Here is a 15122-nt window from a genome sequence, read left to right as displayed (position 1 = left end):
GCATTTCCTCTAAGATCAGGAACAAGACAAGGATGTCCACTCTCGCCACTATTATTCAACATAGTTTTGGATGTCCTAGCCATGACAATCAGAGAAGAAAAAGAAATAAAAGGAATACAAATTGGAAAAGAAGAAGTAAAACTGTCACTGTTTGCAGATGACATGATACTATACATAGAGAATCCTAAAGATGCCACCAGAAAACCACTAGAGCTAATCAATGAATTTGGTAAAGTTGCAGGATACAAAATTAATGCACAGAAATCTCTTGCATTCCTATACACTAATGATGAAAAATCTGAAAGAGAAATTAAGGAAACACTCCCATTTACCACTGCAACAAAAAGAACAAAATACCTAGGAATAAACCTACCTAAGGAGACAAAAGACCTGTATGCAGAAAACTAAAAGACATTGATGAAAGAAATGAAAGATGATACAAACAGATGGAGAGATATACCATGTTCTTGGATTGGAAGAATCAACATTGTGAAAATGACTATCCTACCCAAAGAAATCTACAGATTCAATGCAATCCCTATCAAACTACCAATGGCATTTTTCACAGAACTACAACAAAAAATTTCACAATTTGGGGGCTTCCCTGGTGGTGCAGTGGTTGAGAATCTTCCTGCTAATGCAGGGGACACGGGTTCGAGCCTTGGTCTGGGAGGATCCCACATGCCGCGGAGAGGCTGGGCCCGTGAGCCACAATTACTGAGCTTGCGCGTCTGGAGCCTGTGCTCCGCAACAAGAGAGGCCGTGGTAGTGAGAGGCCCGCGCACCGCGATGAAGAGTGGCCCCCGCTTGCCACAGCTAGAGAAAGCCCTCGCACAGAAACGAAGACCCAACACAACCAAAAAAAAAAAATAATAATAAATTAATTTAAAAAAGAAAAGAATAGCTCTTTAAAAAAAAAAAAATTTCACAATTTGTATGGAAACACAAAAGACCCCGAATAGCCAAAGCAATCTTGAGAATGAAAAACGGAGCTGGAGGAATCAGGTTCCCTGGCTTCAGACTATACTACAAAGCTACAGTAATCAAGATAGTATGGTACTGGCACAAAAACAGAAATACAGATCAATGGAACAGGATAGAAAGCCCAGAGATAAACCCACGCACATATGGTCACCTTATCTTTGATAAAGGAGGCAACAGTATACAATGGAGAAAAGACAGCCTCTTCAATAAGTGGTGCTGGGAAAACTGGACAGCTACATGTAAAAGAATGAAATTAGAACACTCTCTAACACTATACACAAAAATAAACTCAAAATGGAATAAAGACCTAAATGTAAGGCCAGACACTATAAAACTCTTAGAGGAAAACATAGGAAGAACACTCTTTGACATAAATCACAGCAAGATCCTTTTGACCCACCTCCTAGAGAAATGGAAATAAAAACAAAAATAAACAAATTGGACCTAATGAAACTTAAAAGCTTTTGCACAGCAAAGGAAACCATAAACAAGACGAAGAGACAACCCTCAGAATGGGAGAAAATATTTGCAAATGAAGCAAGTGACAAACGATTAATCTCCAAAATTTACAAGCAGCTCATGCAGCTCAATATCAAAAAAACAAACAACCCAATCCAAAAATGGGCAGAAGACCTAAATAGACATTTCTCCAGAGAAGATATGCAGATTGCCAACAAACACATGAAAGCATGCTGAACATCACTAATCATTAGAGAACTGCAAATCAAAACTACAATGAGATATCACCTCACACCAGTCAGAATGGCCATCATCAAAAAATCTACAAACAATTAATGCTGGAGAGGGTGTGGAGAAAGGGGAACCTTCTTGCACTGTTGGTGGGAATGTAAATTGATACAGCCACTATGGAGAACAGTTGGAGGTTCCTTAAAAAACTAAAAATAGAACTATCATATGACCCAGAATCCCACTACTGGGTATATACCCTGAGAAAACCATAATTCAAAACGAGTCATGTACCACAATGTTCACTGCAGCTCTATTTACAATAGCCAGGATATGGAAGCAACCTAAGTGTCCATCGACAGATGAATGGATAAAGAAGATGTGGCACATATATACAATGGAATATTACTCAGCCATAAAAAGAAACGAAATTGAGTTATTTGTAGTGAGGTGGATGGATCTAGAGTCTGTCATATGAGTGAAGTAAGTCAGAAAGAGAAAAACAAATACTGTATGCTAACACATATTCATGGAATCTAAAAAAAAAAAAAAAAAAGGTTATGTAGAAGCTAGGGGCAGGACAGGAATAAAGACGCAGATGTAGAGAATGGACTTGAGGACATAGGGAGGGGGAAGTGTAAGCTGGGACAAAGTGAGAGACCGGCATGGACTTATATATATTACTAAATGTAAAATAGATAGCTAGTGGGAAGCAGACACATAGCTAAGGGAGATCAGCTTGGTGCTTTGTGACCACCTAGAGGGCTGGGATACGGAGGGTGGGAGGGAGACACAAGAGGGAGGAGATATGGGGATATATGTATATGTATAGCTGATTCACTTTGATATACAGCAGAAACTAACACACCATTGTTAAGCAATTATACTCCAATAAAAATGTTAAAAAAAAAGACCCAATGCAGCCATAAACAAACAAACAAACAATTTTTTTTTAAGAAGGAAAGAAAACAGGTGAGGGGAACATGAAGGTTCCTTATGTTGTTCCATTTAATTTGTACATGTTTGAAATGTTCTATAATAAAAAGTATGTGTATTTGAATATTAAACTAAAACTGCTTTACCAAAGAAAAAATATTTTAGGGTCCTGAGAATAAAATAAGTCTAAAAATAAGATATGTAAGACCTTTATCAATAAAAATTTAAAAGATATTTAAAAAGACCTAAATAAATGGAGAACTATTCCATGCCATGATCATGGACAGTAAGACTCAGTATCCTAATGATATTATTCTCTCCACATTTATAAATTCAATGCAATGCCAATCAAATTCTAAACTCAGTACCCTAATGACATCAATTATGGTAGTGGTTGATACATTAAGTTACACTGACTGATAAATTCAATACAATTTCAATCAAATTCTGATAGGAATTTTTTGTGGAATTTGACAAAATGATTCTAAAATGTATGTGGAAGAGTTGTGGACCATAATGAAAAAGACTGAGTAATTTGAAAGTAAAAGAAAAACTTCTGAATCAGAGAGCCACCATAGACAAAGTGAAGATAAGTCACTAACTGGAAGATATTTGCAAACATTAATGAATAAATATTAGTATCCAAACTTTACAAAGAGTTCATATAAATAAATAAGAAAAAGACCAACAATCCAAAAGAAAAATTGGCAAAGGATATAACAAGCTATATAATGTCCAATTAAGAAAAGATGTCTCGGATCATTCCTTATGAGGAGAAATGCAAATTAAACAATATCCCGACTGGCAAAATTTAAGTCTGATAATATCAAGTGTGGATGAGGATGTGGAACAAGGGGAAGTTTCATAAACTGTTGGCAGGAGTATAACTGGTATAAGAATGATAAAGAAGAATTCCGTAATTTCTAGTGAAGTTGAAAATGTGAATATTCTAAGTTCCAGCAATTTGTCTTATAGGTACATAGTTTGAAGAAACTCTCCCACATATACACAAGGAGACAAACAATGATGTTTAACAAAATTTTGTAACAGGAAAGTACATAACTGAAAACAAATTAAATAGCAAGAGAATGGATAAAGAAGTCATGGTACATTCATATTACGGAATAAAGCAGTTAAATTGAACTAGAACAATGTATTATTGAAGATGATTACAGAAAAAAGCAAGTTGCAAAAGCATTTATACAGATTGAAAACATGCAAAATAATATGGTATGTTGCTTATATATTTATATAGTAATATAACAAAAACATGTAGGTACCATTATTTTGTACCAAAATTAGGGAAGAAGGAAAATGAGATTGAGAAGGAGTACACCTGGGGCTACATTTACAGGTCTGTAAGAATAGAGAACTAATGTAAATATGGCAAAATGTTAAGACATGAAAACTCATTTAGTGGGTACAGTGGTATTTCTATTACCCTCGGCATTTCCTTGGTAGTTTGAAACATTTCATAATTTCTCATACAATAAAAATGATTGTTAATAAAAAAAACTTAATTAAAATGCTAATTTTATGGTTTAAAATAAAAATAGAATTTATCTCCCTCACTCACCTGCCTCTCAAAAGCTCTTAGGAAAATTAGCTGTTGTAGTTATGTTAGAACTTATTTTGAAATTTGATTTTCATGTAAATCTAGATTTTAAATACATAGGGCTTATTTAATAATATATTTCCCACATAAATTCCACTATTCTATTGTTTCCTAATTTTAGATCCTAATATTTTGAAAATATGTGACTGACATTTGTTTCTTCAAGACTCTACACATTGAATTTTTTAGCAACAAACACCAAGGAACTTCGTAAGTTTTCCTGTTACACTAAAATTTTGTGGTAAAAATTGAACAATGCTTAAAACATCTGTTGGAACTTAGAAATATTTTATGTTAATTAGAGAATTTGAAGGAGTATTATTTATTCAAAAATTAATTGTTGGAAATTAACATACACATTATATTTGAGATCATAACCATAGAAAACAAACTGAATCAAGTATATCTTCTAGAATTACAAATATTACTTTTTACTTTATTAATCCCAAGTCCAGAATTTAAGGTTGAAACGAAAACATTATAGTAGTTATTGTATCTGAAAGTAACTGTGTTAAAGCATATGATATGGATACTTACTAAAAATAAACTTTCCAGTATTAAAAAGAAAATTAGACATAAGCACCCAATACACTATCATTGCTCCAATGAGAGACACCAAGGAGAAAAGGAGACTCGACCACTGCCCAAAGGAGCCAAAATAATATCTGCAGACATCTGGATATTCCCACGTAGTGGTATCTACTGATGCTAGATAAAATATAAAAGGGAAAGAATAAAATTAGATGTTAATCATATATTCCATATTCATAATTTGTGTTCTCCAAATTAAATCATTTAGCAAAAGATTATGGGTATTCCACCACCAGGTATTAGCCCATATTATGAAATAACAGTAACTAAAACATTATATACAGCAGACATTAACACAACATTGTAAATCAACTATACTTCAATTAAAAAAACAAAAACAAAACAAAAAATTATAGAACAAATACATAAAAAGAAATGTAGGTGAATGAAATAGTACAGGTAATCTGAGAAGTAGATTATAGTATCATAAAATTTTATAATTAATAAAAGCAAGTGATAAACCAAGGCTAGAAAAAATCATCAATAAGGGACAGAAGACATTATCCAATATTGGCATACTTAATAATAACATAGAGGAAAGTTTTCTTGAGTCATACTTCACACCACATGCCAATTTAAATTTCAGATAGTGAGGGAAGTGGGGAAGGGCAATAGAGTAGTAGAGGAATAAGAGGTACAAACTATGTATTATGTATAAAATAAGCTACAAGGATATATTGTGTAACATGAGGAATATGGCCAATATTTTATAATAACTATAAATGGAATATAAATTTTAAAAACTGTGAATCACTATATTGTACACCTGTAACTTATATAATATTGTACATCAACTATACTTCAATTTAAAAAAATTTCAGACAATTGAGTTAATTTAAAAATTAAATAACAGAAAATTTAGATGACAATGTAAAAATAGCACCTGAAAGGTTATCCTTTTCTATCAACTGAAGAAATAGAAATTACAGTGAAAAAGATAGGCAGATATAAACAAACTAGTACGATACAAAAGCCATTCAAATATTGAATAGGAAAGAAATTAACAAAAAATAACAGGTAAAGGGCTAACTGCCTACCTCATATAAAGAATTTAGCATATCTATAAGAGCACCAAGGGACTTGTGGATAAATGGGAAAGGGATACGACTAAATAATACAATTAAGAGAAAATATACCACTGCTTAGTAGAGATGGAATAAAACTGGAGGCAAAGCCTGGTCTGTTGATTCGTACTTGCTAAGATTCAATGAAATAATGTATGTCTATTTAGGTCCTAAACTAAAACAACCTAAAAAGGTATTTCCCTGATCTAAATTATAGAAATGAGTGGAGGTAACACGATGGTACAACTTTGAGAATTCATTACAAAGGACACGTTGCTCACATTTTCATACTTAAAATTTCTACTTTTAGGAGATTCCAACATTTAGATCTTTTGGTAGGGATAGGTCAAAACAAGTCACCATAAACTGATAAGAATCATAGAATTTTCAATTTAGTTCTAGCAAAGACCTTATTTTTAAAATACAACTTTTTAAATGATTCTTATGAGGAAATTAGCACCAAAGTAAATGCACTCTGCAAAGAACTAGACTCTCAGAATTTCAAAGGCAGCCACTAAATTCATTAACATATCAGTTCAGCCAAATGCTATGAATTAGAGAAGTAAATCTTTAGACAGAAAATAGTTAACACATTTGTGAAATGTACACATTAGTGATCTACCTCAACATAAATTCTTAATACCCATATCACTCATCTGTTTTTACAGTGGCAAGTTCTTACATATCATAGCTCGTGATTTCACAACTCTGTAGCAGCAATAAAGTGTTAAAAGGCCCATCAGCATGATGACACACATTCCAGTAGTAAACCCAGCCTGTTTAAAAAAATAAAAATACAGAACAACATATATCATCATTTTAGAATAAATTCATATATAATCATATTGTTACCCTAAACAATTATGATTAAAAACCGGACAACTAATGTAAAATTAAATATAATCATCTAGGGACCTCCCTGGTGGCGCAGTGGTTAGGAATCTGCCTGCCAATGCAGGGGACACGGGTTCGATCCCTGGTCCAGGAAGATCCCACATGCTGCGGAGCAACTAAGCCCGTGCACCACAGCTACTAAGCCTGCGCTCTAGAGCCCATGAGCCACAACTACTGAGCTCACGTGCCACAACTACTGAAGCCTGCGTGCTGCCACTACTGAAGTCTGCGCGCCTAGAGCCCGTGCTCCACAAGAGAAGCCACCGCAAATGAGAAGTCCGCGCACCGCAACGAAGAGCAGCCTCCACTCGCCGCAACTAAAGAAAGCCCACGTGCAGCAACGAAGACCCAACTCAGCCAAAAAATAAATAAATAAAATTAAAATAAATAAATGTAATCATCTATTTTCTTTAATAAATTTTATGTAGATTTATTAAAACCTCTATTGTAAAACTTAAAATACAAAGAGAAAAAAATTCTGGCAAAAAGTGTGCTGAAAATTATATTACCTGTTTTATGCCCCAAGGAATACTTAGTATAGATGTTCCCATCATGGTATTCCAAATCATAAAACTGAAAAGCAGAGTAATAGCAGTAAAAATATGACGTTTGACTCTTCAAACATTTTAATTACAACAAAAAGTTAAAATAATCAATAATTTCTGTTTACAAAAAGTTTGTTATGCTCCAAAAAGTAGTTTTGCTCACATGGTTACTAAACTGGTGTTTTTACCGTATCCTTCAGTGTAACTTTGAAGTTTATAAGCAGAACCTAATGGACTATACACATAGCACTCTTCTGGATCTGGAACTACATGATCTGGGGCAACCTGGTTAAAAAAAAAAAGTACAGAAATGTTAGAACCAGTAAATGTGCAACAGAGGATATTTTCTATGCAACAGAGTACCTGACTCTAGACACATTTCCAAATATCATGAACAATTAAATAGTGTGTATATCTGATTAATAAATATAAAAATTATTTTTCAAATATAGTAGAAGATCTAAAGGAGCAAGAGTTTAAATACTATAAACAATAAACTGTTCATCTCAAATGAGAATGAATTCCTAGAGTATGCAATTGCCAAAATATTCTTCTCTTCATTTTCATGAGATAGGAGGAAGAAGAGTCAGCAAGAGCTAGATTAAGTAATTCTAGATGGATGAGACTTGGGTCTTAAGTGAGGGAAATTTTAAGAATGAAGTGGTCACCAAACTCCTATGTGAAGGTGGTTTTAGCAAAGAGGCAGGTAGGGAACTCAAACTATAAAGAATTGAGGAGTCAACAGAAGGGAAAGAAAGGAATAATAAATATAGACTATTCTTCTAAATGCTTTGGTACCAGAAGAAAAAGGTGAGCTAAAGTGGCTTAAGGAAAAGGCAAGGCAAGGGTTCTTAAAGACAGAAGATGTAAGCAAAAGGGAAGGAGCCAACAGAGAGAGGTTGAAGACGTACACAGACAGAACAACTGAACAGATATACATTTTTATACACATAGCTCCCACCTTACCCTGACACATTTCTTTCTAATTCTACCTCCCTATTTTGGAGGGAAAAAAAATATGGTTTCCTGATGGAATTCTGACCATCTCCCTGAGAATTGTCCTTTGCGAATATGTAGTCCTTACACATAATATTAAAGACGTAGGAGCTGACTGGTATAAATCAACAATCTTTTTATATCAGTACTTACCACGTAAATCTACAACTCTGTGCTAGGTTTAGCATTCAAGTAAAAATAATATACAACCCCTAACTTCAAGAAGTTTAAATTCCAGTTGGAACATGTGTGAAACAATTAGAAAACGCTATAAGAATAAAAATTAAGCGTTCAACTCGAACACAGGAATGACAATAATAATGATAACAACAACAATGGGGACTAGAATAGTTGGGAAACGCCTCAAGAAAGTGATGGACTTTCCATCCATGTGATGAAAGTGATGGATTAGGATTCAGCAGGGAGACAGGATACGAACTGGTGCAAAAAGAAAAAATACCAAATCCTTCTCTCTTTATGCATATGATTGGTGGTGTCTTGTGGGCAAAGAATGTCTTGAATGCCATGCCTGGTGTGGCTTTGGAAACAACTATTTCCTATAGATACAAAAGCATATATGGAAATAGGTCTGCTGCCTTCTCTTTACCCTCAGTCCTCTTGGGTCTGAGTTCTGCTGTCTTCTACTATGGAGTAAAAAGAAAAAAGGGGCAGGACCATGTCTGTATCAGGCAGCAGATAAACCATGATATCTAGCAGAGCAAGTTCAGAAAAAGTGAAAATCAAAAGTTATCAGGGATAGGATTAGAAGCTAGAGGATAAGAAATTATTAGGAGAGACAGAAAAATTGGAAGATTGGATCCCACACTCTTGTCAGTGGTCTAGGACAGTGCTTTTCAAACTTGAATGTTCTTGTGATTCACACAGAGAATTTGTTAAAATACAGATTTTGATTCAGTAGATCTGGAGCAAGGACTGAGATTCTGCCCTTTTAACAAGTTCTCAGTGATGCTGATATTGCTGGCCTGTGCAGGCCACACTTTTCTTAGCAAGCATCTAGGAGATGTCAGCAGCCAAATAATTTACTACTCTTCCCCAATTTAGAGTAAAAATATTAACGTAAGTGGGGAAATTTTCAGAAATAAAAAGGTGTAACTGTGTAAAGACCTGACACCTGTGGTTTCATATTACTCTTCCCTAAAAGGTCTTTTAGGAAAAATAATTTTGGGATTCTCAGAAAATTAGCATGGATGTATACACACAATCATTAAAAATGGTCATAACATATTATTAATTTTAGATCACTGTTTATATACTTTGATTAACTAGACTCATCTCACTGTCAGTTAACAAAAGGGATTCAGTTTGGTGTACAATGCTGACTTAATTTCCAGGCAAACAACATACACTCAGACCTAGACTGGCCCAGCTGGTATCTCTGAAGTTTGCTTCCGCAAGTACAGTCTCCAGGAGGTCTGAACTAGACCCAGAGATATTAGATTACTTCTACTCCCCAGAAGGCTTAGATAATTCTGATATGGAACTAAGACTTTATCACAACTATTGATGTAAAGACCTAGGGGAAGAAAACGTGAAAAAATTGGGGAAAAAAATTATCCCATCCAGAATATTTTGGAAGTCCCTACTATGATTACACAGAAGGAGATCTTAATAATTCACAAGGCTTAAAATGAGATATCTGTGTTCAAGTGACTAGCCCAGTCCTTGCCCCTCAGTAAACATCTAGAGTGTTGAATTCCCTTCTCCCTTTTCATTATTACCTATAAAAAAATCATTATTTTTTTCTCAGAATGCTTCATTTTTCTTTCAACTTTCAAATTTCTGAATATCGGTAATTCTTATAAGAAATGAAATTACTTATATATTTTTGATCCTAAGATAATAACACAGATTTTATAAGATCAAGAGTCAACAAACCATAGCCCATGGGCCAAATCTAGCCTTCAACCTTATTTTAACAGCCCCTTTGGTAAGGGGCTGTTTAAATGATTATAAAACAGAAGTAGAGAAGAATATGCAACAGTAGGTGGCCCACAAAGCTTAAAATGTTTAGTATCTGCTCTTTGACCCTGGTTTTTGATCTATAAAAGGACATTACCAAATACGAAAAAATATATATATATGTATGTATATATTTCAGTTTCTCACTCCTGTAGAAAATTTCTAAAAACATTTTTCCCTTGTAGCTTCAAACTTAAAAATTGAATAGACTAACCAGAACTTATTATTTATGTTATTAATCAATGACCTAAACTACTTCAACAGCTTATCCTCCTCAAAGCTCTTAGGATTGTGGATTAGCAGAATTTAATCCAACAAATCTCTAGGCTGTTGTCAACCTAGAGAGATTGTTTCAAATCCGTCTATGCCAGGCTAATAAGAATGAACTAGCCTGAGATGGAAGACACATTAATTAATATCTTTGACTTTCCATGATGCTATCCTTGGAATATGGCCAGCAAAAAGTTCAACCACTGGGAGCTGCCGTGACTTACGTTGTTCAGTTCATTTCAACTTAACCTTAGACAATTAGCAATGCTTTGCCCCTTACCAGTGCCTTGTCTGCAGGAGCAGTGAGCCGGCTGTAGTAATGAATCCTCTTGTTCATTGCAGAGGCATGGTCACTAACCCTCTGAATGACATCATTCACACTGACGATGTTTGTGGGCTCTATATAGAAAGGCCTAGAGAAGGGAATATACACTTGACAAAGAACATTCAGGCAGAAATTCTGGAAGTCAGCCATTGAAGAAAATAACTTCTTGTCCTCCATTAGAAATGGGATGTACCAAGGCAAGGCATTCACTTCTCACTTTCGGTGGGAAAAGAAAATGTCACAAGAGAAGTATTATCCAATCCACAGAATAAAGCTTTTGTTTCATAATGCTATTACTTTAAACACACTTTTTTAAACTTAAGGAATTTTGCAATAGAGGAGACATAACAGAAAGACCTTCAATCAGTTATTAAAAAGAAATATAGCAGCTGGCAGTTTTCAACAATGAAACTCAGACAGACACGGCTTTGAATGTTCTCTCAAAAAGCATTTGGCACTGAATCAGAGAAATTACAAAAATGTTCCTCTAGTTAAGAGTCTCTACTCCTTCTTTACGGGCCAAAGTTACTTCTTATGATAAACACAATTCCTATTTGTTGGTTCATGTACTAAGGATTAGTGATCTCAACCATCTCCCTTATGAAACTTATCCAAAATACTATCAAATAGAACATCAAGATACTAGAGATATTTTGTCTCATTCTACTTTTCTTAGATTTCAGTAACATACCATTATGTTACTATTTATACGTATGCTTTCTCCTCATAACTATGTCCCAATCAACTGCAGATTCTGGTTTTCAATCATCATTTTCAGTCATTAACCCATTGAGTTCCTTACTGAAACTCCCTCCATTTGCTTTCTTTCCATTAATAAACTACCCAAAATGGAAAGATCTGGCACAAGCTCATGAAATGACTGCACTCCTCAGATCCCCTTAAGTCACAAATGACACTGTCTCCCAAATTGTATACAATTTGCTATTTCAGATTATACACAGATCCAAATAAGAAAGGGAAAAAAAGCCAGGGGGTTTATCACTGGTTCCACATAAGTCTTCTATATTTACAGTTCTGAAATAAGCTTAAAAGTTATTAAAGTATGGTAACCATTTTTGGAGACACTGTTAATCTAATCTTGTGGGAAGCACTTGAAAAACCAAGTGACTGGAATTTTAGTTTATGCTATTTTTCCAAATAACTCTGTGATATTAGAGAAATTAAATTTAGCCGTCTCTCTAGTTAGCATACAGAATCTTTGAATCTTTCTTTTATTATTTACTCTCCATCACAGCATCTAAATTTGGTGGGTACTTTCTAGTTCAATCCAACAAATATCTAAGAGCATTTACTAGAGCAAGTATGTGGATATAGAGATCAACATGACATACTACCTATAGTAAGCAATAACTGCTAAATGAATTCATTGGTATCAATAAATCTCAAGGGGATACAATGAAAACGAAAGGGTCGGAGGCCAAATAAACTATCCCTACTTATAAATTTGGTAGGCTGAGATAACTACCTCTCCTTCCAAAGCATTAAGGTGTTCTAAATAATTTACATCTCTACTGTGACACTCAGTAGTACTAAAAAGCAATGTAAAAATATTTATGTCTGGGAGACAGTGTGGGGTCACACTCTACAGGGCATTCTCTTCTTGTTTTGTAAGTATGATATCCGACAAAATTAAAGCTACAGCTTTAAGGCCAACATAAAGCAGAGATTTAAGCTAATCAAGGATTACTAGTACAGACTAATAAGTATGATATTGATAGAAAGAGTTGTAGATGTTCTACTTGTAGCTTATTATCTGAAAATTCAATGGTATTAATATCAAGCACTAAGTTGGCTTGAAGGCCTGTTGAAAAGCAGTCCAGGAAGAGCTACACTTCTTGGCTCCTGGCCTCTTACAGAAGTGTTAACTGTACCAGTTTAGTTGGCTTGGGTACTCAGAGAGCAGAATGACTCTGAAAGATTTTCTTTTCCAACAGTTTTCATCAAGATGCTGAGCGCCTGTTCAAACAAATATTTTGGAATCTTTTCAATGCAGATTCTCTTTAAAAATATACAACCCAGCATATTTTAACTGAATTATTAGAAACATATGCTTAAAGCTTCATCTGAGAAAGCAAAAAATATAAATTATATTTCTAAATTGAACTTTAGTTGGATCTGAAAACACTTTTAAAATTAAAACTATGCAGAGGATAATATTCAGAATAAAACATATTTTGAAACTTGGGCTTTTTCTTTTGAACACAGTTTCACATGAGTGCTCTCTATCAATGTTACTTCCCATTTGAAATGTAGCTCAACTGTGCCACACTGAAAATAAATCATAATATTTTATGTAGAAGTTATATCTGTCTCACCTTAAAAATATTTACGGTCATGCTACAGAAAAAAAATGCTTTTAACATTCAGCAAAATTTAAAAAATATTTTAAAATGTGACTCAAAACCCTTTATTTTCATTTAATACACCTATAAACAAAGAAACCTTATTTCTACCTAACACCTTTTCTAGGTTCCACTCCTTAAATTCCTTAAAAATTTTTGGCTTTTAAATCTGTCTCCACCCGTCTACTGACGAGTTATGCTTCTCTGAAGTTTAATAACAATTCCATGAATCTTAAGAAAGTTCATACTCAATGTGAAGACCCTTCATTTAAAACTATTCCTTTAGGGCTTCCCTGGTGGCGCAGTGGTTAAGAATCCGCCTGCCAATGCAGGGGACACGGGTTCGAGCCCTGGTCCGCGAAGATCCCACATGCGGCGGAGCAACTAAGCCCATGTGCCACAACTACTGAGCCTGCGCTCTAGAGCCTTTGAGCCACAACTGCTGAGCCCATGTGCCACAACTACTGAAGCCCACGCACCTAGAGCCCATGCTCCGCAACAAGAGAAGCCATCTTAATGAGGCCTGGGCACCACAACGAAGAGTAGCCCCTGCTCGCCGCAACTAAAAAGAAAGCCTGCACACGGCAACGAAGACCCAACACAGCCAAAAATAAATTATTTAATTAATAAATTAAAAAAGAAACAAACTATTGCTTTATTCACATCTCTATGGAAGCTGCAACTCTCAAACACCTGCCAGATTGGAGTAGTTTGTTAGAAAATGAAAAAGGAATCAAGTGTTCAAAAAATCTTATGCAAATAAACATTCAAAATAATGAACCCACTGTACTTGTTTCTACCTGCTTGGTAAAACACTATGTCTGCCAGGCAGCTTTTCAATAAAGAAGACCGAAAAGAAGTTAATCAAGCCATTGTACCTAGATATTTACTGCTACAAAAAAATATTGGTAACTTGTGGCTTGCTGACATGTTTCTTGCTTCCTCTGATGCCTAAATAACACCCTCTTTCACAAAAACCCTGCTTTACACTCCAACTTCACTCACTGTCTCCAAAGGCTGAGCCTGTATAAGCTCTTCTCTTTCTATTATGGCTAATTAATTTATTGGTTCTCTAGTTTATTAAATATTGTTTAAGTGCCAACCAAGTATTCAGCACTGTGCTAAATGTTAAATGATGAATAGGACATAGAACCTCAAGGATCATAATCTACTGGAGGAGATACATAAGTAAGCAATTCCAATCCAGAGAGAAAAATAGAAAAAGAGAGAAAATGCTTATGAGCAATAATGGGAGTAAGAAGATTGTGTGATGCTGGGTATGTATAGAGTACATAGAAGGGGAAACTAAACCACGTCTGGCAGACCACTGAGGAAGCTATTGTTGAGGTGAATTCTAAAAGATATAAAGGAGTTAATCAGGGACAGGGAACAGGAGGAAAGAAAGAGTGCTTCAAAGAATGGAAAAGCATGTAGAAAGAACCCAGAAAAAGAGCACAATATATTTTTTAAAACTATAAGTAGTGAGAAGAGAAGTAGTAAGAGATGAGGTAAACCTGGGTTAGTACATGGAGGACTTCACATGCCAACAAAGACATAATCCTAAAGGGAAGAACTCTCAGCCTCCTTTGCCGATTCCTTCTCAAACCCCCAACCCTTAAACGTCAGAGTAACCCAGAGTTTATGAATCCAGACATTTTTTCTTCTCTATCTACACTCAATCTCTCGGTGAATTCATCTAGTTACATAACTTTAAATATCATGTGTACGCTGATGGCACTCAAACTATTATCTTCAGCCTGAACTCCTGATTCATCTATCAAACTGCTCTCTGTTACCTCTCCCCCACCCCACCTCTAGGACTTCATTGTCTACCACACAAACCACAGTAGTTTCCTCACCATTCCCGACACA

The 15122-nt window shown here is 35.0% G+C and overlaps 1 protein-coding gene across 9 annotated transcripts in view; it reads right to left on the bottom strand.

Annotated features, from left to right (window-relative positions):
• Positions 1–15122, bottom strand: part of SLC38A9 (solute carrier family 38 member 9) — a 112285-nt gene that overhangs the window by 57921 nt on the left and 39242 nt on the right. For 5 of the 9 annotated variants that reach the window (XM_082457598.1, XM_082457599.1, XM_082457600.1 and 2 more), the window contains 5 exons: positions 10843–11103; positions 7480–7601; positions 7281–7344; positions 6560–6653; positions 4760–4930 (listed from right to left, as the gene is read on the bottom strand). In XM_082457598.1, coding sequence (XP_082313724.1) covers positions 4760–4930; positions 6560–6653; positions 7281–7344; positions 7480–7601; positions 10843–11064 — 673 coding nt within the window. In that variant the 5' untranslated portion in view covers positions 11065–11103. The remainder of the gene's footprint in view (positions 1–4759; positions 4931–6559; positions 6654–7280; positions 7345–7479; positions 7602–10842; positions 11104–15122) is intronic. The other 4 variants (XR_014262381.1, XM_082457597.1, XM_082457603.1 and 1 more) reach the window with 1 other exon arrangement.

The sequence above is a fragment of the Balaenoptera physalus genome (assembly GCF_965194825.1).
Source record: "Balaenoptera physalus genome assembly, chromosome: 3".
In the NCBI taxonomy this organism is placed as follows: Eukaryota; Metazoa; Chordata; class Mammalia; order Artiodactyla; family Balaenopteridae; genus Balaenoptera; species Balaenoptera physalus.
The sequence above is the reverse complement of the archived record's forward strand: the minus strand, read 5'-3'. Positions and strand labels throughout refer to the sequence as shown.